Source organism: Echiichthys vipera (genome assembly GCF_963691815.1).
Source record: "Echiichthys vipera genome assembly, chromosome: 18".
Classification (NCBI taxonomy): domain Eukaryota; kingdom Metazoa; phylum Chordata; class Actinopteri; order Perciformes; family Trachinidae; genus Echiichthys; species Echiichthys vipera.
Window position 1 is genome coordinate 6,277,217 of NC_139843.1, and position 24,365 is coordinate 6,301,581.

Below are 24,365 nucleotides of genomic sequence, written 5' to 3' on the forward strand. Positions count from 1 at the left end.
TTCGATTTAAAGCGTGTAAAATAAAAAGCAGTGTGTCAGTGGGTCACTTTCATACCCGGCTGGAGTTTCCCGGGGGATGAATCATAGATCTGTTTCGACTCATCTCCAGTCTCAGATGAGAAATGGTCGCTGCGAGTTTCTCCTGCTTCCAGTTTCTTCTCCTCCTTCTTCAAGTTTCTTTTCCTCCTTCCAGTTTCTTCTCCTCCTTCCAGTTTCCTTTTCTTCTTCTGTCTCTCCTAATTAACTGCACATTGCCCAATGTTGGGCTTTTTTTTTTTATCCAAGTGCTCCCAGACATTAACAAATGTTACCAGTGTTTTCTGGAGCATGGCTGAATTGTGTCCAGCCAAAAAGACTGATTTCCATTAGTTCTGATCCATATGCAGGGTGGAGTTTTTTTCTTCTTTCTCATTTCCGTGCAGACTCTCTTCGTCCTGATTACACTCCTATCTCTCCATGTGGAAACGCACGGACTATTCCCTGAGAATAAACAAATGAACGATGCGTAATTGCCTTTTGAATCGACTTCTCGAGTGTAAAAACGGGGCCTTTGTGTCGCCGGAGGCAATAATAAAACAACAGAGCCGTTAATTAATGTCAGTATCATTAAAAGAAGTAGAAATTCGCTGCCCAGCCTGTTGAATAGGAGGCTTCAGCTTCATAATACAGTCTCCTTTATTTCAGCCGCGCATTGACGCGCTGGTGAGCAGCTGGAGACGTAAAGAAAAGTTACTATTACGCGTAAAAACCATCCAACTTCTTTTAAAAAACGACTTTCTATTAGTTAATGTTCACAGTTCTTTTGCCATGAATGTTATTAAATTAAATGTATGTATTATTGTTTAGTATTGTGATTTCCCTCAGGGCAAATAAAGTTGCATCTTATCATTATTGTTATGATAATAATTAAAGTTTCTCCAAGCGATTGACGAGTACAGCGTGCGTAAAATGGATAACCCGTAATTGTATAATTAAATATATAATTAAATATAATATTAAATATATAATTGAAACATTGTAGATTTGTAATAAACCATCTCTCTCACATAAGAGTGTGAACTGACGACATGTGACCCCTGCGTTATTTCTCATTCAGTGTCCAAAGTCAAACCGTCTCCAACTGTATGTTCCCGCTTCAGTGGATCCTTGAACTTATTATTTTTTCCTTTGTGCTTTTCCTTCTTTTCCAAGCTCCTTAAGAAAACTACCATTTTGAACTTTATTTTGTTTACTGCGTCGTAAAAACAAAAAAAAACACCCTGTCACACAAGGTTGGAGATGTCGGAATGAACCTGCAGGGGACGTTTAAAACGCTCTGAACCCACTTGAACAACATGTCCGTGTACGTGACAAACAAAACCTAATTGTCTTTATGCCCAATGAGAAACTTTTCCAAACTCTCAGCAGAGCCCCGCACGCGCTTCATCTCCATACCGAGGCTCCCACGGCCGAGTCCGCCCGCGCCTCCCTCTCATTGGTCCCTTTCTATCAACACACGGCTGCATATTTACCTCCCGCGCCTTCTATTGGCCGCTGCTGCTGTCACTCTCCCGCGTGCCTCTCTATAAGGTCTCGTGCTCCGGCAGCAGTTTTAACAAACCTGAGATGCGCGTGGAGCTGCACCGCGGTGCGCCTGTCGCAGCTCAACACTCTTCCATATTGTAGCCACAACTATGATTACAAATCCATCCATGCCTCTCCATTCCTGGATCTATCATTCTCCAAGATTACAGTTGCATTAGTGTCTTTCTCCTTTGATTTGTGACTTTTATTTATTTTTAGTTTGTTAGGTGAGCATGTGCGTAATTCTGCGAGGATTGCCGAGGTGCCACCCGGAGTGACTTGGGCAATATGCGCCGCTGGGATATGATTTTCAACCGAAAGGCTTATGGAATATAGCCTGTTTTGTCACAGCCTGTATGCCCTCTGGTCCAGCCCCGTGAAGAAGAAACTAATACTGCTCAGCATCATGTTTTTAATCTGGGTATACATGCTGTACTCCTGCGTGGGCTACTGCTCCACCATGCCAAGTTTGATGGTGGACACTTACCGGGGCAAGGAGACCGGCTCCGCGGTGGGCAAGAGGACAGAGAGCAGCAGGACGGACCTGGTGTCCAGGCTGCTGGCCAAGCCGCAGCCGTGGGAGGATATAGAGAGCGACTACGAGGAGCCGTCCATCAGGACCGCCGCGTCCAGAGACCTGCTCAATAACGAGCTGGAGACGGACCGAGCCGACGACTGGGACGAGATGCGGGGCGAGCAGCAGCAGCAGCAGCAGCAGCAGAGAGCCCCGGAGCCCAGCGCCATGTCCAGCTTCTCCAACGGCTCCGGGAGCAAGAAGCTGCCGCAGGCGATCATCATCGGGGTGAAGAAAGGAGGCACCCGGGCTCTGCTGGAGTTTCTCCGGGTTCATCCGGACATCAGAGCCGTGGGAGCGGAGCCGCACTTCTTCGACCGCAACTATGAGAACGGGCTGGAGTGGTACAGGTAAGACCGATTTCATTCCCCCGTGTTTGGATGATGAATCCTGAATGTGTGCGGGACATAAAGTGTGTGACACTGGGTCATTTTGGATCATTTTATTACTCCATTAAATAGATTTATAGGGGGTTAGTTGGTACCGCAGTGGGTGTATCGATCAGTCAGTCAATATGGTGAAATATGTATTTAATAAAATCTGTTGTTTTGTGGTTGCGGATCATTTTAAAGTGTTTTATTAATTCCCCGGTAACAGCAGTGACGGAGGGGCTCATTAACTCCGAACTGGGTTTACAAGCGCACTCATTTAGACCTCATTAGAGGACACCGGAGGTATATTTATTTACAAATTATCCAGCAAATGTAGAGTTTATTCCAAACTCAACACATTAAAATAGATTAACACGGATTAAGACTTTTCTCCAACTGGGTTTTGTGTCCATTTACGCCCCGAGCTGCACACATTAGGCCTTATTAATTAAATTATTCACTTTTTAGGTTTGCTTGCAGACTTTTTCGATCGTGTTTGTAATTTAAAAACAAGTATAGTGTCATTATGAGGCTGCTGGGAGACCCCGCTCAGCCTGTTTCTGCGATGTGCAGTGATCTCTATTGGACGCAGCGCAACACTGCACCTTCACGGGGATGCGTCTTTACGCCTTTCTGTGGAGTTGAACATTGGGAATGAGTTGTTTTTGCATACATATATATATTTAAATGTTTTGTTACAACTATGGGGCATTTTCATAAATTCGATCAGATGTATTCCGAGCAGGGTTTGGCTGAAGTGAAGCTGTGCTGATTTAATATCTGCTCCATGTGTGTGCGCGCCTCTGTGACTAAATGGGACGTTTTATAGTTTACTGCACTGCATTGGGATACATGTGGTACACTATGCACTTATCTGACTGATCCCAGTGGGATGGGATCCAAAGAAATTCTCCATTTTTTCCCCCACATGATAGATTATTTTAAAGAAATGGAAAAAATGAGAATATTCCAGTGTTTTTGTTTATAGAATATTCCACCTAATGGTGTTTCTGACCGTTCAGAATGGGCTCCGGGCCTAACAGCCTGCGTTGCAGGAAGATTAAAAAAAAAAGGATCTGCAAGACAAAGCGAGGATCGAAGCCCGCTTAACATCTCCAGAGGTCCTCAAACTAACATTACCTTTCCATTTACATCACAAAGTGTCCGTGGAACCAGCCGAGGGCCCGGCGAGCTTAATGAGTGCGCGTAAAACAACGGAATGAGTTTGAGGCCTAATTAATCTCCCACCACTTTGTTTTTATAATACTATTGTTTAACGTTTGATCAACCTGGGGTTTACGTGTTTATTTAATCCTCAATTAACAGAGTGTAGGGAATTAAAATCAGTGTATTAGTTGGACTTCCACTTTAAAATCCTCTTATTATTCCCTGCCTCTTGCGCACCTCCCTGTTGGATAAGTTGCCAAATGTTAAGTTTTTTGTCAAAGTTTTATCTGAAATAAAAAAAGGGAAATATCATCTGGTAAATTTATTTTAAAAAATTAAATAAAAAAAAGATATAAGGAATAGTTTATGGGTTGTGTGGCTTGAATGGACGGATTGTGCCCGTGCTCTTATTTTCTTATTCCCCCACGTTAAATATGCAGGACCTCGAAGGGGGCCCCAGCAATGTTCAACATAATGAAAGAAGAAGAGCCGAATGGGGCAGCAAGTGTTGGCAGTGTTCAGAGTAAAGACACTGTCCCCAGTGCTTCCTTTGATAGAAACACATTTACTCGCAGCTCTTTTTGGGTTTGAGTTTTTTTTTTGGGGGGGGTGGAAGGTTGTTATTTCACTTTCACATGCAGCATTCTCAACTTTGAATTGTGGAAACGTGCTGGTTTTCTTGAAGGCCCTGAAATCGAATATACTTTTGAGCCACTTGAAAGAGTCATGACTCGTGGTTTTCTCTCGAGGTGGAATGGAAGCACATTGTCTGGAGCTAAATCTCATTTAAGTCCATTTTCTTTCCCGTTACGACAACAAATAACCTCATGTGCTCAGTCTCACAACTGTGCCTTCCACTTCATTTGAAAACAACATTTCAGATCATATTTTTTTGCAACATGAGGCACTTCACTCTACAGCAGGATATGCAGGCGGTGGTGTTTATGCCTGCCAATGCATGAAGTTGTTTGTCTCTTATAAGTAGTGCTCTCACTCTGGGTTTTATCGGCCTTGGCGTACTTTTATGGAAGAACAGCAGTTGAAAAAAAAAAACTTCTTTCAGTGAAACAGCTGGTGTAAGCAGTCCCAGAAGTAGGGGGGAGAAAAAAAACGTTTCAGTGATGTTATGTTATTTCTCGAGAGAGGATGGACCGAGAAAAAGGAATCGTACTTCACTCATTGCTGAGCTTTCAAAGTTTCCCATTAGGACCAGATACTGGAGATGACTCGGGGAGAGACGGGCTGGAACGTTCCAGACAGAGGCAAAAATTGCGTGTCATTGAAATATATGCTGTGGGAACATGATCTGATCACGGCGAGGGTCATTTATAGACGGTTGTGTGTGTGCGTGTGTGTGTTCGTGTGCGTGCGTGTGTGTGTGTGTGTGTGTGTGTGTGTGTGTGTGTGCGTACGAGTTGAGCAATTTTGCCTCTCCTTGTTTGTTCATTTGCACAATCTCCCTGCCATCCACTGTTGTAACGAGCTTGCACCATCTCGGCCTCCCCTCAAATGGACGCACATTTGGAGCTTTCCACCGAGTAAATGCAGCCATGGAGGGGGAACGGGGAAAGACTTTGAAAGTGAATGGATGACAAGTCTGATTGTGGATTTCCGATGTGTTTTTGACTTGATTTTATTTGTTCCAAAAGACAAACGCATGATTCACGCCTTTGACCGAGGGGTCCTTGTATCAGGAGGTACACATTTTCACAGTGAGGTCATGCATGAAGTGGCCCCGAGGAACACACACACACACATACACACACACACACGCACACGCACACACACACACGCACACACACACAGAAAGAGAGTCAAGCTCAACAGGCCGGTGTGACTGTGAGTGTGAACAAAGTTGGTTCATTCCTTCTATTTGCACCTGTTCAGTGAAAGTCGGCTGGTGTTATCTAATAACGCGATAAGTGAAAAATGTACTTCTCCTCAGCACGTACATTAATGGTAAATTCAATAATCCATACACGATATATATATAATAGAGTTAAGGGACAGCAGTGTGAGCAGGTTATATGTGTTTTGTCTGTATTTGCTACTACGTCATTTGCGGTGTTAAAAGTTTTGTTGCGAGATATTTTTTTGTACACAAAGTGTAAAAATTCAAAATTAGGCAAAGCAAATATATATAAAAGGACAAATAAAAGACAGGGAAGATCCAAACAAGTGGACGACGCGTTCAAACCACAAAATATAAATTATAAAATCTAAAAATTATAAAAAAGCCAAAGAAGAACTTTTAGAAAAATGCATGTTTTATTTCATACATTTTTTTAAGTGGTGATTTTGCTTCTTTGAGATCTTAGGGGAGGTTGTAGCAAACAGCAGAAGCACAGGCACCTTAAGTGTTAGTTTAGCAGTCGTTTGTAAGACTGTCACACTTAACACACGTCTGTACGGTTTTGTTTAGAGGGTCACTTCTGACAAACCGTGACTCAGAGAGTTAAAAGTCTAACCCTTTCCATGTCGCCCCGCTTCTCTTAAAGGAGAGCTTTTTTATTTACTCCTAACTCTTGTTGACTGTTGCCCTGTCAGTCTGTGGTGCACGTCGCTCTCTTCATATTCCATTTAGCCCTATTGGCTATGAAGGGGCTTTGATATATAATTACTGTACTGTGGTTTTGCTTTCGTGTCGTGGGCTCCGGTCTCAGATCGCTGTCAGGGCTCCCGGCAGTGTTGACGCCGTTGCTCCTCCCTCGGAGTGGCTTTAGCATTAAACAAGGAGCTCGGAGCATGCTGGGGAGAGCGAAGTCACTCGCTTTATGGCCGTATGGGTGGTGTGAGTGTAGTGTTGTTGTGTTTTTGAAGATTAACTCGGAGTTTCTGGAAATAATCAGTAATTAAAGGGCACATATTCTGCTCATTTTCAGGTTCATACTTGTACTCTGGGTTTGTACTAAAGCGTTAATGTTCAAAGAAACATTTTCTCATACTGTGTCTGAATAAACCTTTATTAACCCTCTGTCTGAAACGCTCCGTTTTAGCGCCTTTCGCTCTAAGAGCCCCTCCCTGAATAAGCCCAGTCTGCTCTGATTGGTCAGCATTTCTAGGTCTTCGGCATCTGCGTTCTTGGCATCTCTGCGCCGTCATTGCAGCCGGGGAATGACTTAACAGTACTGTAGCAGCACTTTCCACTTCTATTTAATAAAGTTGTGACATCACGACAGCTCGTTCAAAGGCGCAGTTTCAGAATACGGGCTGTGTGTGTTTCTCTGCGGATTGATCTTTTTGAGACTTCCCCAGTCGTTTTTCATCACTATGGGACCTCTACGCTTGGATGTTTGTGAATTCTAGTTGTCATAATAATGCAATATATAAATGGGAGCCCACACACTCAACTATATAATCTTCGGTCCTTGTGTGATGTGGTTTGTGATCAAAGGTTAGGCTTCAGTCGCAGTCGAGAGACTGGTGGGGTTGAAGCGGCGCCATCCCTGTGCAGGATGTCTCTCTGTTCAACCTTTGTATCTCGTCTGTGATAAAACACTGTGGAGGTAAACAGACCTACAAAGCAGTGTGAGTAAAAAGAACTTATAGTGCCCCCACATGCACAAAAAAGGACAAGTGGTGCATTGTTGAAAAGGAGAAAAAAAATGACGTTCCGCTATCAGACTTCGGATGCTTGCGGAAGTCTGCGTCGGTTTGAAAGCTGTTATCTAAAGGCCGGTCCACCCCCACTGGTAGTCGTTGAGCCGTAGTCAGACTGCAGCTCCTGGCTATGTCAGGGACAGTTCTGGATGGGTGCACTTCCTTTTATCTGCTCACCACAGGGGTGCTCCTATTTCCATGTAGGTGACCCATCCACTCTCTGTTGCCACTGACCTCGCCTTCCTTCCTTCCTTCCTCTCAATGGCCACCTGGTGCTATAGAGCCACAGAGAAGGGCATCATATCAACACTGTTCACAAAACACCTTGTGCTCGTGTTTGCATACATGGGGTGCTGTATAGAAAACCAACAGGAATGGAAAAGTGTTGTGATAGGCTCAGCTGGGGAGCCACAAATAATTTTCATCTCCGGTCACAAAAGAATGAAGCACTCAGACGGCGGACACAAATGTCAGCATGGCCTGGCTCCACAGGGATGGCCACTATTGATTGGTCAGGCCTGATTGGAGGCAGTGTGTAGAGATGAGGGTCAGACCCACGTCTGCTTGCTGACAGGGTCTGTGTGTTGACCATCTGCAGAGCTAAAGAAAGCTGCCGGAACATACAAGCCCCACTGGGGATTTTATAGCCGTTCCTTGCAGAAAACAATAGTGGGGCAGCACAGTTTTATGTAAATGAGGATGCTTTTTGTTTAGTTTGAAGCCTGCGTTTGACAGAATCAATGAGCACTGAAACTTTTAAGTGGCTCTAATTCAGATGATTACATACTTTGGCGCTCTGATTGTTTCCTGATTCCTGGAACTCCGGAGCTCCTCTGGGGACCGAGCGCCCGGCCGGCCAACCGTACAGCTGACAGCAGGTTCACATCCTCCGCTCAAATCCTCGGCCACAGCAGCCAATGTAAAAAAAAACAAACAAGCAGTTTGAAACTGTGCCTCTGTGTTGGCTAAACTTCCACCTTGTGTTCCCGAGTGAGTGGATTATTTGTTAATGGCTCCCCGTTTCCCCCTCAGTACCTCCCAGTTCCTCCCCCAAACATCATCCTCAAATCCCTCCCTTATGAACTGCTTTTCTCCGTCCTCCAGCTGTGCACTTGCTCTGCTGGTGTGTAAGAATAGTGTCACATGTCATGCTCGGTTTGTCCGATCCTGGGCGGGGCTCGCTGCAGGCCTCGCTGACCACGAGTGGCTGTCTCTCACAGAGGTCAGTGCGGAGGGGCAGAGGCCCTCTCTCCCCATTGCCTGAGCTGGCACGGCTCACCCGAGAATGGAGAGTGACCGGGGGGTGGAGAAACAGAGAAAAGGCAGCTTTCACCCCCAAATTACAAGCGGTTAATTGTGAAAAGGGAGACCTGTGGAGAGGGGCGTGGCAGCACTCCACTGTAGTGGCCTCCGCCTCCTGATGGTGCACAGTGAGCACTACTCACACCGGTGAAGACAATATGGACGCCACCGACAGGAACCTCCTGCTGGAGTTGGGGATAAAAGCCACAGAGCCTGAGAGGAACTTGCTGTCAAACACCGACACACTGAATATGCTGCATTCATGCGTTGGTTACAAACGGAAAAACACAATCACATGTTTCAGAAATTGTGGACTATTGTGCTCCTGCAACTGCTGCGACACGACTCTGGTTTTCTATGCAATTTAAAGTCAACAACAATGAAAAAACACTCTTAAAGAAGTGTAATGAGGTAGTAACGGAGGAAGAAAGGAAGCGTAGGATGGAGGAGGCGGCGTACAAACCCTCCCTCTGTGCTACGTGTAAATTAGGCCTGTTTTAACGAGGTGATAATTTGGACGTTGTTGCACATGTTATAACAGAACCAGACATCCTCCCTCCAGACTTAATGGTCATTCATTGCTGCTAAATAAACACTCTTTAGCACATTAAAAACTTCCCCCGGAGGCAGGGAGAAACGCTCCTAATATGGTTTTGTTAATCATTTGCTGTTGAAGACAAGTTACTCGGGGAGCTCCTCGCTGCTTTCCAAGGAAAACGTAGTCGAGGAGAAGGTGGCGGAGGAGGAGAAAGCGATGACAGTTAACCTGTAAAGCTTCACTTGTCCCAGGTATTAAGTCCCAGAGGTAGCCATTAGGGTGTCAGAGAGTGTGCCTGCCTCTGGGAAGAGAGGACACACACACACACATGCACACAGACAGAGGGAGAGTGGCTGAGGTCTCCTGAGGTTTCCATTAGCCTGGCAGTAAAAGAGCAGAGCTCATTAGAAGCCCTGAGTTGTCTCTCTGCACCATGGCTGCTCGACACTAGTCACTCTCTCCGTTTAGATGTAGTCCCAGAGCTGTTGGGCTCCCTCATAAGAGCTGTAAGAACACTTCAACTTCAAGACAACCTGGCCAAACTCAGCCCTCTTCCAATTATTTCCCACCAGAAGTAGTTTTCTCCCTCTTATTGAACTGATTGGAATCACGCTGTACGTTTTGGATGCAGCAATGCTACAACACTGCTATGTTTCTACTTTTCATTTTACGATGCATTTTTAAAAAGGGGGTGGGGGTGGAATGAAATTTGGTCACAAGTTAGTTTGAGTTGGTGTTACTGTCTGCTATCTTTAAGCAGTCTCTCTTCACATTGCAATGCATAGAGCCTTATTGAGCGTACTGTATTTGCGGCTGTCTCGTAAACTACTGTACTTATTCGAATGGAAAGAAAAAAATCTGGCACATGCACCCTATAATTTGTATCTCTGTGCATGTAATTAGATCCAAATCAGAGTAAAAAATTCTTAATGTTCCCTGTGAAACGGAAGTTAGAGCGGTGTACAGCTATGAGACGGACTCAAATGAAATCCTTTTGCGTTTGATTGGACCGCTAAAAAATGGGCGGGCTTAGAGTTTAAGGCAATAACGAGCTGCACACACACCGAGGAGGACATGGGAGAGATGAAAGGGAAACTTTCAACCAACTTTGACTGGATCGGTGCTGACGCCACCAGCATCCGGAGCTCCCCACTCACCTAGCGGAAAAAGTCTGCATGTACTGCCCAACTGCAGTGATACAGAGTTGGTCGAAATAATTAACCTGACTCTCGCCAGATGAATTTCGCTGCTACGTCACATCTATAAAACCCCGCCCGGCGGTCGTAATTGGCTCAACCATTTTTTGCTGACCCTGAAATCCCTCTGCAATGGATCGAGCCCAGATGGTTGAGTGGAGCTAGGCGGAGTCAAGACGGACGATAGTCAGGTTACGAAAAAATGGTCCTGAAATAGAAGTTTTTGATCACTGCTCCTCCCTTTGAGTGGCTTTAGCATTAAACAAGGAGCTCGGAGCATGTCGGGGAAAGCAAAGTCACTCAGTTTATGGCCGTATGGGTGGTGTGAGTATAGTGTTGTTGTGCTTTTGAAGATTAACTTGGAGTTTCTGGAAATAATCAGAAATTAAAGGTCACATATCCTGCTCAGTTTCAGGTTCATACTTGTATTTTGGGTTTCTACTAGAGCATGTTTTTATGCTTTGATGTTCAAAGAAACATCTTCTCATACTGTGTCTGAATATACCTCTATTCACCCACTGTCTGAAACGCTCTGTTTTAGCGCCTGTCTCTTTAAGACCCTCTCCCTGAATAAACCCAGTCTGCTCTGATTGGTCAACATTTCTAGGTCTTCGGCATCTGTAAAGACAGGGATTTAGAATGTAAAAATACTCTGATACTTGGTATTTTTTGCATAAACCAAGAGATAAATGACACTTTATATTTACCAAATTAACACAGGGACCCAAGATTTTCTATATTTCTACATTTTTTTTGGCAAAAGTGTGTGAAGGCTTTCTAACTCGGGGGGGGGGGGCAAAGTGGATGGCAAAGTGGATATCAAGTGAAAAAAAGAAAAAAACAACTTTATTGAGCTGTTGAAAACAACCATCCTCTGAAGTCTTCATGTCTTTTTTATATAAATTCTTCGTCTTCACTCCTTTTACAAAATAACTTCCTGACACAGAGTTAGAGCGGATCCCGTTTCACTTCTAACCAAGAGGCCTACTGATAGAGATACAGTGGAGGGGTGAACACATTTGTCATCGTGCTCCACAATCACCCCTTAAATGAAATAGTGAGACCCTGAAACTGAGCTCGTAACTCAGATGACTGCTTTTGGCAGCAGAAATGGTTAAAACTGTGCCTGATGTCCTTAACAGTAATTATCTTGTCTTGGGGGCGCTCGGAGATATTGTAGGAGACAACATCCTGGCTCGAATCCAAAGAAAACTGCAGGATTGCCTGAGGATTTCTGCTGCCACTCTTTCCATCTCTTAAAGGAGCAGGTTAATTGTCGCGACTGGTGCTATCGTTACTCAATTTAGCTAATTATACGTTAGCTCAGGAGACAGGCTGTCTTGAGGAATTTGTAAACCATTAACCTGCAACAACAGCTGCAGTGTAAGGAAGCCAAAATAATAGTCCAAACACACAGGAAGATGGTTTTGTGCTCACTGAGTGACATACAGCAGAGAGGAAATCCCCTCTTTCTCGCACACATGCTTTGTAGTTCACCTGTCTTCAAAAAGGTGTGCAGGCAGTTACGGATGACAGCCAATTCAAACAGGATGCAAAGTAGCCTCTCTCTCTCCCCCTCTCTCTCTCTCTCTCTGTGTGTATGTGTGTGACTGTGTGTGCGTCTGGGGAGTGGGGGTGGTGGCATGTATGTTCTTCCCGAGTCTGTTTCATCTTTTATTCATCTTTGCTGTAGCTAGATCAAGGAGTCATGTGCCTCTTGGTGCATGTCAAGTGTCAGGAAATCAGTCAGAATAGCTGATTCTTCCTGCACACCCACACACAAACACCCAGAAATGCACGCACACACACACACACACACACACACACACAAGCCGAATCTTCACCTGCAGCCCTTCATTGTTGTTTCCCCCTGTTGTTTTTTATCCTTTCACGGTTCATCGGTTTATTTCGGCCCGAGCTGTCAGCCAGTCGCACCCTGATCCTGATGGAGCGGTGGAATGTGTGGCTAGCTTTCACGATAACGCCTACAGCAAACACAGAGAGCAAACACACTGATTAGTGCGGATTACTAGGGCTAAACCAATATCTGGGTAATATCGCCAAGTGGTTGGATTTCAAAGAGCGTGTGTGATTGTGTCTGCTGGCGAGAGTTTGCAGTAGGTTTGGCGTTGAGGCACATACAAAGACTGGCCTGATCGCTGCGGCAGTGTCAGGTGACCCATCTTGTCAAACAAAGCGGTGAAATGTTGTGTTAAGTGTTCCCAAAACGATGGGATCTTTCACTTCTATTAAGCCAGAGCAAAAAAAATAAGCTATTTGGTCTGCATCTTAAAAAGCTTGAGGAAAGAAAAAAAAACCTGTGCAAGCATGCCTTTGCACATTCATGAGAGGAAGGGAGGATGTGTTTCTTCCCTCTACCCTCCACCATCCCTTTCACCAACTCCTCTGTTTTATTTATGCCACATGGTGGGCTCCTTCGCTTCACTGCAGGGTTATTAACACTCGGTAATTCCATGCAGCCGTCTATGGCCACAGGCCGATGTGGTTCCAGGCTCTGAAAAACCCTCACGGCTCCACACATTCCTGCGTTGTTTTCCAAAGGTGCCAAATAGCAACAAATATACTTGAAAACAGATTTTCCAAGTGGGGAAAAATAATAGTTACTTGAATTGAATAGTTTGCTCTTGTCATGCCTCTGCGACGCTGCCCATCGCGGGGCAACCACAGTGGTGTAAGAGTAGAAAGTCTCGGCTTCGCTTAAGTATTTTCAGGACGTAACTGAGGGTGGTATCTAGAGCTGTGGCTCGGGGTAATATGCCGTTGGGGTGTCTGACCCCATGTAGTCCATGCCATTATATGTGGCGGTTAGTTCTCTATTTATTTATTCTACTTTACTAGTGTCTGATGTTGCCTCCAAAACCAGGCTGGGTATGAGCCCGAAACCAGTCTGGATGGTCTGTGACCGCAAAGCTCTGACTCCCCTTCTCTCCCTCTTTCTGTCTGTTCCTCAAATTCTCTCTGTCATTCACTCCACCTCTCCTACACACTCTTGTACACACACACATACACAGGCTATAAGAGACACTACGATAAAAAGAAGAAGAAAAAAAAAAAGCTCCACTCTGGCGAAGCACGACTCCCTGATTCCAGTGAAAAATGATGGATGGACGGGTTGCGTCGGTCGGGTTAACTGCTTTGTTTACACGAAGGGTCAGTAGATTCCCAGGCTTTTCTGACATCGTGCAACTTCTTGATGGAGTTAAGGAGGTCTGGGAGTCGCATTTATCAACCAGATTACGAATGCAGCACACAGAGTCTGAGTGTCAAATTATCACGGAAACAAGATGAAGGCTCTGACCCGTTGGACCATTGCACTCGGCGGTTCTGGACAAGCTTAAAATGGTATCCGCTTCATTATAATTTGACCTCTGATCCGTTAGACTCCCTTCCTTCTATCTTGTTGGTAGAAATGTTCTAATTAAGTACGGTGAAACCAAAGCCTGTGTGTGTGTGTTTTTTGTTTTCCCAGTTGTGCTCAAAGTACAACTCAAAAAGAACCTTAATCTTCTAGTTCACGGAAAATTTGTGAGTCTAGGCTGCTGGTTCCCAAACGTTTAGGTTTGTGACCCTTTAAAGCAAGCAATGCCTACTCCAATTCCTCATTTCTAGTCGAGACCACCTTCTGATACATAGGCTTGTTATTTCAATTATTCAGGGCTTGGTTGTATGGGAGCTTGTGTTGGGCTGTATTTTTATCAATTCATCTTTTTAGAATACACCCTCTTCATCCCCAATTGGACGTAGTATCAGCAGAGGTGTAAACCTGATCTGATACATGTCAGAAATCCAATACAAGCGTCAAAGATGTGGCTACATTTGATCTACACTCACTGATCCAAACCAAATTCCTTTTTTCACAGTCTCACTGTTTCATAAAATGTAACGGCGGCACCACAAGAAGGAAAAGTCAACCCAAGGAAAGAAATATGAGCATTAACACCACTTCCATTGGCCCCGGTAATCTGGGGGAGGAATATATCTTTCAAACTGCTGTCCTCCTTATAACCACACCATCCCATGCAGGGCCCTGACATCCAGGTCTGAGTGTGTGATACTAGGCCAGCCTGCATTATTAATCCTTTTAGCAGACAGATGATTCGGAGGGGCTTCTACTCAGCCACCTTTTCCAGAGTTTCCAGTGACACCATTATTCAGTGAAGCCTGTTAATTTGAAACCTCAGGCTCGGGGAGGAGGAGCACTGACAGTTGATCAGGTTGATGCATCTGCGGCAACTTCTTCTTGCGGGTATTAAGTTACAAGCAGGTGTCAAAGATAAATATGAAGACTTACCCAGCAGCAAGTGCAAAGGTATGAGTACTTCTTGGTACCCAGACACGCAAAAGCAGAGACATACTGTATATAAGACAGATACACGCAGACCCCCATCAGCATACACTCCTCAAAGGTCTCGGCTATAAGCAGAGATCTCTGGCTCTTCTCAGCCAGGAAATGAACTGTCAAAAAGCTCTAAGTGGCCACATACTAACACCTGGACTCCACTCCAAGTGCTTGAAAGAGAGGCCAGATGAAGAGTCTGTAACTGAGCTCTTCTGCGTCCTGGAGTGTCCGGGGCCGACCATAAACCATCTTCTCTCTTTTAATTTACAGCCAAAGCCCGTGCTCTGTGGTTGAATCTAATGTCAGACTCCAGGCACAGTGTATTTCTAAATGTCTGGCTTCTGTATGCACTTAAATGCTACTTTGAAAATATTCACATGTGTTACATAAACATGTTGCTCACTTCAGTTCCATTCCATAGCATATGGACTTTTTACACACTGAGCTGGGAGCTTTTAAAATGGAGCGCTGGTAATGAACACTGCCTTTATTTACCAGTGACTCATCCATGAATTCATATACTGAGGTTTCCACATCTGCATCTATCGTCCTAGTCTATCACATTTCACGCATTGTCTTGAAAAATACACGCATTTTGTTTGACTTTGTGCCCAAATGCTTGTTGTCTCCGAGGATGAAAAGATCAAATTTAAAACACGCCGAACCACGAGCGACCAAGTGGAGCTCAAGATCCTTATCATCCGATGAGGAATAAAGATGCTTCTTTGTGTTTCCTGAACACTGCTCGTACGTCCACCGCACTGGTTCATGTGAAGGACTCAGTTAAAGAGGCCCTTGGACAAGAAAGGGAGCCTTTCAGTGCTTCTTCACTCATTTCCTCCCTCTCCGTCTTCCCACTTGTGAAGTGTCACTTTGCTATCGGACCTCAAGGCCTGATTGTCAAGGGTCGGGGGAACCTCTGGGATCAAGGAAAAAAAAGAGTAGGGGGGTGACGAGTGCAGACCGTGGAGGGTTTTAATGTAAAGAAAACTCAGGATTTCAGCACAAAAGAGTGAATTGTTGATGATGAATGTTGGTGATTTCTCAAAAGTAGCTGATGTGTTAGATTAATTCAGCCCTTTACTTAGAGCAACTTAAGCCTTTTTCATGACTTGTTCTCTGGGAATGCGTCTGGGTAGAGTGCGCAGGAGGCAGGACATGACGTGGATTACACCGCGGCCGAGCAACTGGTTCATAATTTGGTCATAAACAACCAAGTCATCTGCTGTTCCATGAATTTGCCTGAAGATTTCAGTGTCAGCCCTATCAAAGTTCCCGAAACTCCTCGTCTCTCCAGTCAGACATTTTCATTGGCGTCTTTGTGTAAATGACCCTTCTTCTTCACTCTTGGATGTTCTTCCCGTTTCGCACAAGCTGCATGATAAAATGACATCACCACGTCCACTCCCTCGCGGTAAATTCTCACACTTTGGTCTTAATCGGATATTTCACGAACTTTGTGCTAGGCAGGGTAAATTCCGAAAATTTGCACTCTCTCATACAGCTCTGTAATGGGTAATGTCTTTGCATAGATAATATCAGGTATGCAGTGCATGTGTGAAAGGGGCTTTAGAATACCGTTCAGTGTACGCTGTTGTTTTGTGTGTTGTGACCTCCCAAGAGGAGATAACTCACTCTAGGGTCTTCAAACCATAGAAACCAGACATGTTTAGCTTGAAATGCCCACAAGAGTAAAGCCACACCCTCCCTTCGCCGGTGGATACAAAGTGCCCTCTGATTTGTCTGCATTCAAATAAACAAACCCTAATTTGACATTCAAATGCTTTTAACATCCAGACATGTGAGACAATTGAAAAGCTTTTGTATCGAACAGAAAATTGACAGACACCCGCCAAATAGCTTTTTTCTCTTTGTCTGTGAGCAAGCTAGTCATTTTGTCAGGGATGCTGTGACACAGACAGCTCAGCGGCAGCCCGTTATCATCAAATCAAACATGACAGGAGGGAGGCAAAAGCATCTGACAGAAATAACCCTTTTTCCTGCCTGCCGTTTATCTCCACCGGGATGAGGCTCTTTAAAACACAGGCCAAAGGGCCACTCCGCCGGCCCCTGTTTGATGCTGTGACGTGACAGGGGCTTCTGCTTTGTGTCTTATCGCTGATTTTGGCATGTCTTTTAACTTGGAAGTATTCTCAACGGACAAAGGTGGAGAGAGGCGAGGACAAAAAGCTGTCTACAGATATACAGTAAATATCATATAAAAGTACAAGGAAAAACTTTACTGCGCAGTCCTCGGTGTCTACGGGGTACAGGGCGATGTTTGCAGGGCAATTTTGGCACACGTTCCACTTAAGAGCTCTCCAAAAGGCTTCTCTCACTCGAGGTCGAGAAGGATGGAGAAGTGCTCCACTCAGCCCTCGATAAGCACTCTTCCCTCTCTCCCTCCCTCCTTCTCCTTCTATCTGCCCCCTCACTGCCCTGCCCCCAACCCCGCCCCTCTGCCCTGACCACTGCCCTGCTAACCCCTATGCTCACAGACAATGGCTCACTTTCAAAGAAAAGCAGGAAAAAAGAGGAGCCCGGTGTCACAGAATTGCCTGTTTGCTGACGGAATCTTTAAAAGCAGCACCTCATAAATCAAAAAGGAGCATAATAGGCATTGTTTCTCCAAGAGCTACTTGTCCCACTAAAATACCCCTCCTCTCTTCTCTTTTCTCTCTTCCTGCCTTTTTTTCCCCGCTTTGACAGGCAAAGTCAGAGGTGGATGGTTTTTATTAGAGGGGGTCTCTTCTTGTGGATTTGCTGCTTTTGAGGAGTTTCCTTGCCACTTTCTTTCTCCATCTCTGTCCAACCATCTCCTTGTTTTATGCTCCTCCAACCCCCAACAACAAAAATCCCCGAGCTCGGAGCTCTATCACTATGCACATTGTAACGCAAGCCTCCTCCCTGTCTCCATGCTGCATTGTCATGTTGAAATCGGATTAGATGGGAAGCCATTTGCCTCTTCCTCCTTTAGTGCTGCACTCTTTTTGTATGTTAGCACAAGGAATGAGTAAAAGCTTGCAGGCAGTTTCACCATTGTGCATCGAGAGAATGACGAAAAGCGCACAGTTTAAGAAGTTTGAAGACATTTGTGAGGGTGAAGTTTTAAGTTGTGGCAGAGAATTAATGTGTGTGCTCATAATGCATTGTGTCCGCTTCACGTCAGGCCGAACAACGCCCCTTAGCTTGGATATAATCCCGGCATACCACAACCTCTCATGAGCTATTGCTTTTATAAGAATCAACTATGGATATATGAAAGTTAAAGACACGTTCCAATTTTTTAAACACACAATAATGATCACAATAAAAAAAAGGCTCTCCTGGGCTAGCTGCCTGCATACTGAGGTCTTGTTATATATGCAGCTTTAGAACAGCTCCCATTTAGGTAAAATTACTGTTTTTGTCAGTGGAGGCTGGTGGCCTTGAAGAGAGCATAGAAGTTATTTGCGGTAAACAGATGTTTGACAGTAAGGTTATGTTTTTATCTCAGACTTGGAAAATAAAAACAACATGGAGCAAATACGTACATTAACTCATAGCAGTAGCCCATCAGCCCCCCGTCTGCTTTAAAGATCCCATATTGTAAAGACGTGAGTTTCCATACCCGTAAGCCCGTCTTCAGAAACTGTGCCTTTAAACGAGCCGTCTTGTCTTCTGTACGGTTGTGATGTCACAACTATACTATACACTATATAGGTAGAAGTGCTGCTACAGTGGCGTTACAGTCATTCCCCTGCTGCAATCACGGTGCAGAGATGGCCGACATGATGAAGACCCAAAAACCAACCCGAGCACAGTGGGCTTTTGTGTGAAGGGGGCTTTAAGAGATGGAGCGTTGGATTTATATAAATATATATATATATATATATATATATATATAAATATATATATATATATATATATATAAATACATATATATATTTATATATATATATATTCAGATGAACTGTATGAGAAAAATAATGAGTTCTTTGAACATTAAAGCATGTAAACATAATTACAAGTATGAACCTGAAATGAGAATATAGAATATGTCCCCTTTAACCTAATGTTATGATCTTCGCCTCTCATCACACACGATTGTTTGCACACACATAAGACACCTTAGGCACACACCTTTTTTTGTCTTTAACGACCGGTATCTTGGATGTTTTTTGAAGCAATTTTTTGTGTGTAGTAATAAAACCAAATGAGCCGGTCTGACATTAGATTCACAGCTTGTTTGTATCCTAGTCTGGCCCTGAATGAGCTTTTGAAAACAGCCCGCCCCCTCTTACACACACACATACACTCATCTACTCCATTCACCCCTCGGATGTGTCAGCAATCAACAAGCTATTATCATTATTAGATCACTGGCACTGCATCAGGATTGCACAAATCTGCCAACAGCATTTCCATGAGGCATTTTATTGGTTACCTGAAGTTACCCTGGGTATTTTCTCTTTCTCCTCACCATTCCTTCTATCTTGAGCACAAATATGTGCATTGTTGGAGAGAGAGAGAGCGATGTTCAATGAATTAGCCATGAGCTGGATGGACGTGAACTAGATTCCAGCTTTTAGAGTATATTTCTGAGGACCGGCTGAAGCTCTGGGGAAGAATCGAGTGTTAGAGACTTCTGAGTGTACAGAATGTGTCCAACATCGTACACCGTGTGGAAATACACAGAGGAATTTGAATGGGATCGACTACAATGGTGCTGACTACACAATGGTGTATCAGTGCACCAACCTTAACAACAAAGGCGAGGCTCAGGGTACCACAGGCTAACAGGAGTCTTATCTTTGAGAGCGTGTTCACCCTGATAAGTGCCCTCGGTTATCTCATCCTTCCTTTGTTTTGTTTTTTCCTCCTTTGAGTGCTTTAAACTGCTTATTTGCTGTTTTGGTTGTCTGCGTGCGCCTTTACTTTTTAAATTTGACTCTTTCTAGTCAAAAAACCAAACCCCCTCCCCTCCAGCCAGCACCAAAAACACATTTGATCCATCACACATAGTTTTCTTCCTGGTGCACGGGGCCAAAGATGGAAAGGTGATCCACGTCCCAATGTCAGTCAAACCGCTCTTATCGCCTCCGCCATAATCGAGACTCTGCGGTTGGCCACTAATTTTGAAACCTAATGCTGAGAGAGCCGAGCGCATTCACTTTCCCTTCAAAACCAGTTGTTCTCAAGTACCTCTTGATTATACAGTATGTCTGCATGTAACATATCTGTGTTAAGCCCGTCAGCCAGCCCTCACACAAAACTAAACCCACTCTTGTCAGAAAACAGATTCCCTTTCTGAAACAAGCCTTATCATCTTTCAGCACTGTAGTATTTTACATTTTTGTGTGTGTGTGTGTTTTCTCTCCAATGGTATAAAGAGGGGGTGGATTTTTTATTGAGTCTGACCACTTTGGGACATTTCATCCAGCAGTGAGGTTTGAGCAGAGATGTCCTCGGGGGAAGACACATCAGGTTTATAAAAGCCGAACAGGGGCGGGAAAACCAAGCTCCTGATCCCTAATATGGGTAAATTCAGGGTCGGCCATGTTTCGAAATTCCTGTAAATGTTTCCTTGTGTTTGATTATGTAGTAAATAAGAGTTGTCTGTTTTCTGTCAGGAGTGAGAAATCTAATGAATGAGTAAGCATGCTGATGTTGGAGAGCTGCCTGCACTAATAGGTTTTCAAGCCCTATAATAAACCTAAACAGGCTCTGTGAGTCATTGATTACAGAACACAGTACACTCCATCACCATGATTACATTATGCAAGATGTTTCTCCACCTTACCCTTTTCCTTACCTCCTATTTGTGTCTTTTTTTCTGAAGGGAGCTGATGCCCAAGACCCTGGAGGGCCAGATCACCATGGAGAAAACCCCCAGCTACTTTGTGACCAGAGAGGCTCCAGCCAGGATATCCGCCATGTCCCGGGACACCAAGCTGATCGTGGTAGTGAGGGACCCCGTCACCAGGGCTATCTCGGACTACACACAGACACTGTCCAAGAAGCCTGACATTCCCTCGTTCGAGAGCCTCACCTTCAAAAACAGGACTACGGGGCTCATCGACACCTCATGGAGCGCCGTCCAGATCGGCATCTACGCCAAGCACCTGGACAACTGGCTGCAGTACTTCCCCATGGAGCAGATCCTGTTTGTGAGCGGCGAGCGTCTGATCACCGACCCGGCCGGAGAGCTGGGCCGCGTGCAGGACTTCCTGGGGCTCAAGAGGATCATCACAGACAAACACTTTTACTTCAACCAGACCAAGGGTTTCCCGTGCCTCAAGAAGGCGGAGGGCAGCAGCAAGCCCCACTGCCTGGGCAAAACCAAAGGGAGGACCCACCCGAACATTGACCCTGAGGTGGTGCAGAGGCTACGGGACTTCTACAGGCCCTTCAACATGAAGTTCTACCAGATGACAGGACACAATTTTGGTTGGGATTGATGGGAAATCATGAGAGACGTTTTCTTGTTTTGTTAATTTGTTGAGAAGTTATTATTTTTTTTTCCTCTGTAATTCAATGGCAAGATGTGGAGATATTGCTATATATATGTAAAATGTACAGAAATCTATTTTATAATAATTTATTTTTATTTCTAAGCAATTAATTCACTAAGCTGCCTAACCATATTTGTACATAACATCTGGCCCACATGTTGCTTTTAACATTCCTCATTTTAATTTTGAATTCTCTCGCTCCTCCCTCGTGGTCCTGTAAACTCAGCGGATTTATCGGTGCTTCGTAATGCAGATAATCAGCGATGACTGAAGTAGAAATTAGGGTGGAAAATGTAAAAGCACCATATTACGGGTACAGAGTGCTCACAGAGAAGTGGAGAACCCCACGTGCGTCCTCATTTATATATGCATCATTACTTTACATTCATCCTATTCAAACCCTGTCATTCTGAGTGTGATTCTTCTATAACACAGACCTTCCAGTTACGTTTTTTTTTTTTTTAAATCCAATGTTCCTGCAACGGCTTCGGCCAAAGCTGCAGATCTCATGTCCCTTTCCACTCAATAACAGTTAGATCAATAGGCCTAATTGATCCTCATTGTGTCACTCATGCTTAAAGTATACAGCTGCCCTTTCATTCTCAGTGCTCCTGCTGCCTGCTCTAATGAATGACCCATCCATCAAACGTTAAATCCTATCCCGGACCACATAAGGGCCCATGTTAACATTATGCTAATCGGGTAAAGGTAACTGGCAGATCGATCGGGCCACCGCTCTCTAACTCGCCCATTAGAAGCAGTGTTGGCTGAGAGCCAGGCTCTTGCCCTATCCGCTCAGTTCAAAGGTCACGCAAAGTCTCAATCAAATTTCCTTGAGAGGCATTTGATTTGTCGGTGAGAGCAGAACCCGAGCACCGAGGGGGTCAGGGGGAGTGTGTGCCTTGTTTTCACAGTAAGATGGAAAAATCTTTGCGTGAGGTACTAGAGGCATATCTGTCAGGAATCGAGCATAAAGATAGAAAAGATGGCAGATAAACAACTTGGCTTCGCCTCACTGGAATAGCGCATCTTCAAACAGGAGTCCACCAGGCCCCATCTTAGATCCCAGACTAAAGAGATCAAAGGAGAGGGAAAGGTTTTGTGAAGAACTCTCAGCACAGCAAGAATTGCCTCAGACGGGGTTTCAGTGTCTAACCTCTCTAGTGTCATCGGAAAACCTCATGTGCCATTGTTCATGGCCTATATACTTTATGCCTTATTCACTCTCATCATCCTCACACATCTCACAATCTCAACTCTCTACTTGTTGCCAAAAAAAAAAAAACCAACCCTTGGGTTGATATCTGATTTCACACAGCTTGAGTTGCTATCTCTGCTTTCCCCCTGCACCGATTCTTTGTTTTTGTCTTTCTACTTGAATTCTTGATATGCAAGAGGGAGAGAAATGCGTAGTTATCATTCTTTGATGTGCTATACCATCTCTTTGCAGCAGGCGGTACGCTATTATAAGGGCGCAGGGAGACAGCCGTGCTATGTTGCGCTACGCTATGCTATGCATGCTCAATGTGGTGGCCATTATGAAAATGCAGGGATATTGGAAAGGGATTATTAGCATCCGGAGGAGGGCTTCGTGCGTTTAAGCAGGGCCCAGACCGAATGTACACAACCTACCCTCACACTCAAAAACCCTCAAATCAATTTTAAAGGTCGGATTGTTGCTCACTTTTAGTTACATTTGATTGTCCCTCTTTCCTTTTTGAAGTTAAGGAAATGTGCCTCTTTAACTATCCGATATAACACAGGCAGTCTGCTCCTGTCATTAAGACAGAGAGTGACTCCAATTCAGTCATTTCTCTTATTTTCCAGTTGAAACCAGCTGCCTGGTTTAGCCTCAGACCAATGGTTGGTAGCAGGGGAAATGGAGGCTTGTTTCACTGCATTTGTTTGTAGTGATATCCCTTACTTTTACTCCGCCTGAGCGATAATAGAGAGAAAGCCTTTATCCCACCTTCTCTCCTTAGTGCAATGTTTGATTATTAAAAAAAAAAAGCATTTATGACTTAGCAAGCTGTCCCATTCTGGAAAGTCTGACATTTTCCCCGCAATTGCCAGAGAACTGCATTTGAATTCTGGTGAAGCTCATGTAACCTGGGGAAATATCTGAAAAATTAAAAAAACTTTTACGCCATGTTGTTGCATCTGTTACGGTTGAGTTTTAGTCAACCTGTTTTCAAATCTAAAAATGTTAAATAATGTCCGTCTTACCCACATATAATATGTATTTAGACTAGCAGATCTGTATGTACAAAAATGAAAAAGACATGTAAATCGAGTATTTTGTGGTATGTACATCAAAGGAATTAATTTTACACAATGCAGAAGCAAAGCGGAACAGATGTTTCTAGATGATTAAATAATGAACATTCAAAATATTTCTTTGTATGAAGAAATAAATAAAAAAGTATATATTTTACCAAAACCTTGTGTGCTTCCCTGATTTCACTGATTCTCTCACAGGTTTATTATGTAAGTGGTATATGACAACCTCAAATCTAAGCTTTGCTTGTTTCATGAATACTACCTTTCAAATTTCTTGTTGGCATGGTGACAAAGGTTAGATGTTGTGACATAAAGTGTGCTAGCAGAAGTGACAAAGTATATTAGCAGAAGTGACAAAGTATATTAGCAGAAGTGACATAAAGTATATTAGCAGAAGTGACATAAAGTGTGCTAGCAGAAGTGACATAAAGTGTGCTAGCAGAAGTGACATAAAGTGTATTAGCAGAAGTGACAAAGTGTATTAGCAGAAGTGACATAAAGTGTGCTAGCAGAAGTGACATAAAGTGTGCTAGCAGAAGTGACATAAAGTATATTAGCAGAAGTGACATAAAGTATATTAGCAGAAGCAGGCATTAACTGTAGCCTACTTTTGTTGGGTTTGGTGAAATCTACAACTCAAATGTTGGCCTAAATTACACAAAACAATAATACAAAATGCCTTCGCCCTAACAGTTTGAAGAGAATGGAATTTCATTTGTGGTGTCCAAAGGTTTGAAAAAAAGGCATTTAGGCTTAAAAACAACAACAGAAACATCCATTTTTATTACTGTTTTCAATTAAAGAAATAATCCCTCTTAGATTAATTATGGTGTTCATGTGAATTCATGTTCTCTGGAACACTTTTGCCACTGAAATGAATATTGATCAGATAAACTGAGTAAACATTCATAGGCCCATAA

The 24,365-nt window shown here is 44.0% G+C and overlaps 1 protein-coding gene across 1 annotated transcript; it reads left to right on the top strand.

Moving 5' to 3' along the window:
* Nucleotides 1–1,647: 1,647 nt before the first annotated feature.
* Nucleotides 1,648–23,499, top strand: hs3st3b1b (heparan sulfate (glucosamine) 3-O-sulfotransferase 3B1b). Its single transcript, XM_083932317.1, has 2 exons — nucleotides 1,648–2,487; nucleotides 20,493–23,499. Exons 1-2 carry the CDS (start codon nucleotides 1,889–1,891, stop codon nucleotides 21,109–21,111), a joined length of 1,218 nt encoding a protein of 405 aa, XP_083788443.1. The 5' UTR covers nucleotides 1,648–1,888; the 3' UTR covers nucleotides 21,112–23,499.
* The last annotated feature ends 866 nt before the right edge of the window (nucleotides 23,500–24,365 follow it).

Excerpts from the sequence above, each read along its gene's own strand:
- hs3st3b1b (XM_083932317.1), top strand. The coding sequence starts at position 1,889 with ATGGAATATAGCCTGTTTTGTCACAGCCTGTATGCCCTCTGGTCCAGC. Across the intron at positions 2,488-20,492 it reads AACGGGCTGGAGTGGTACAG|GGAGCTGATGCCCAAGACCC; the intron begins GTAAGACCGATT and ends TTTTTTCTGAAG.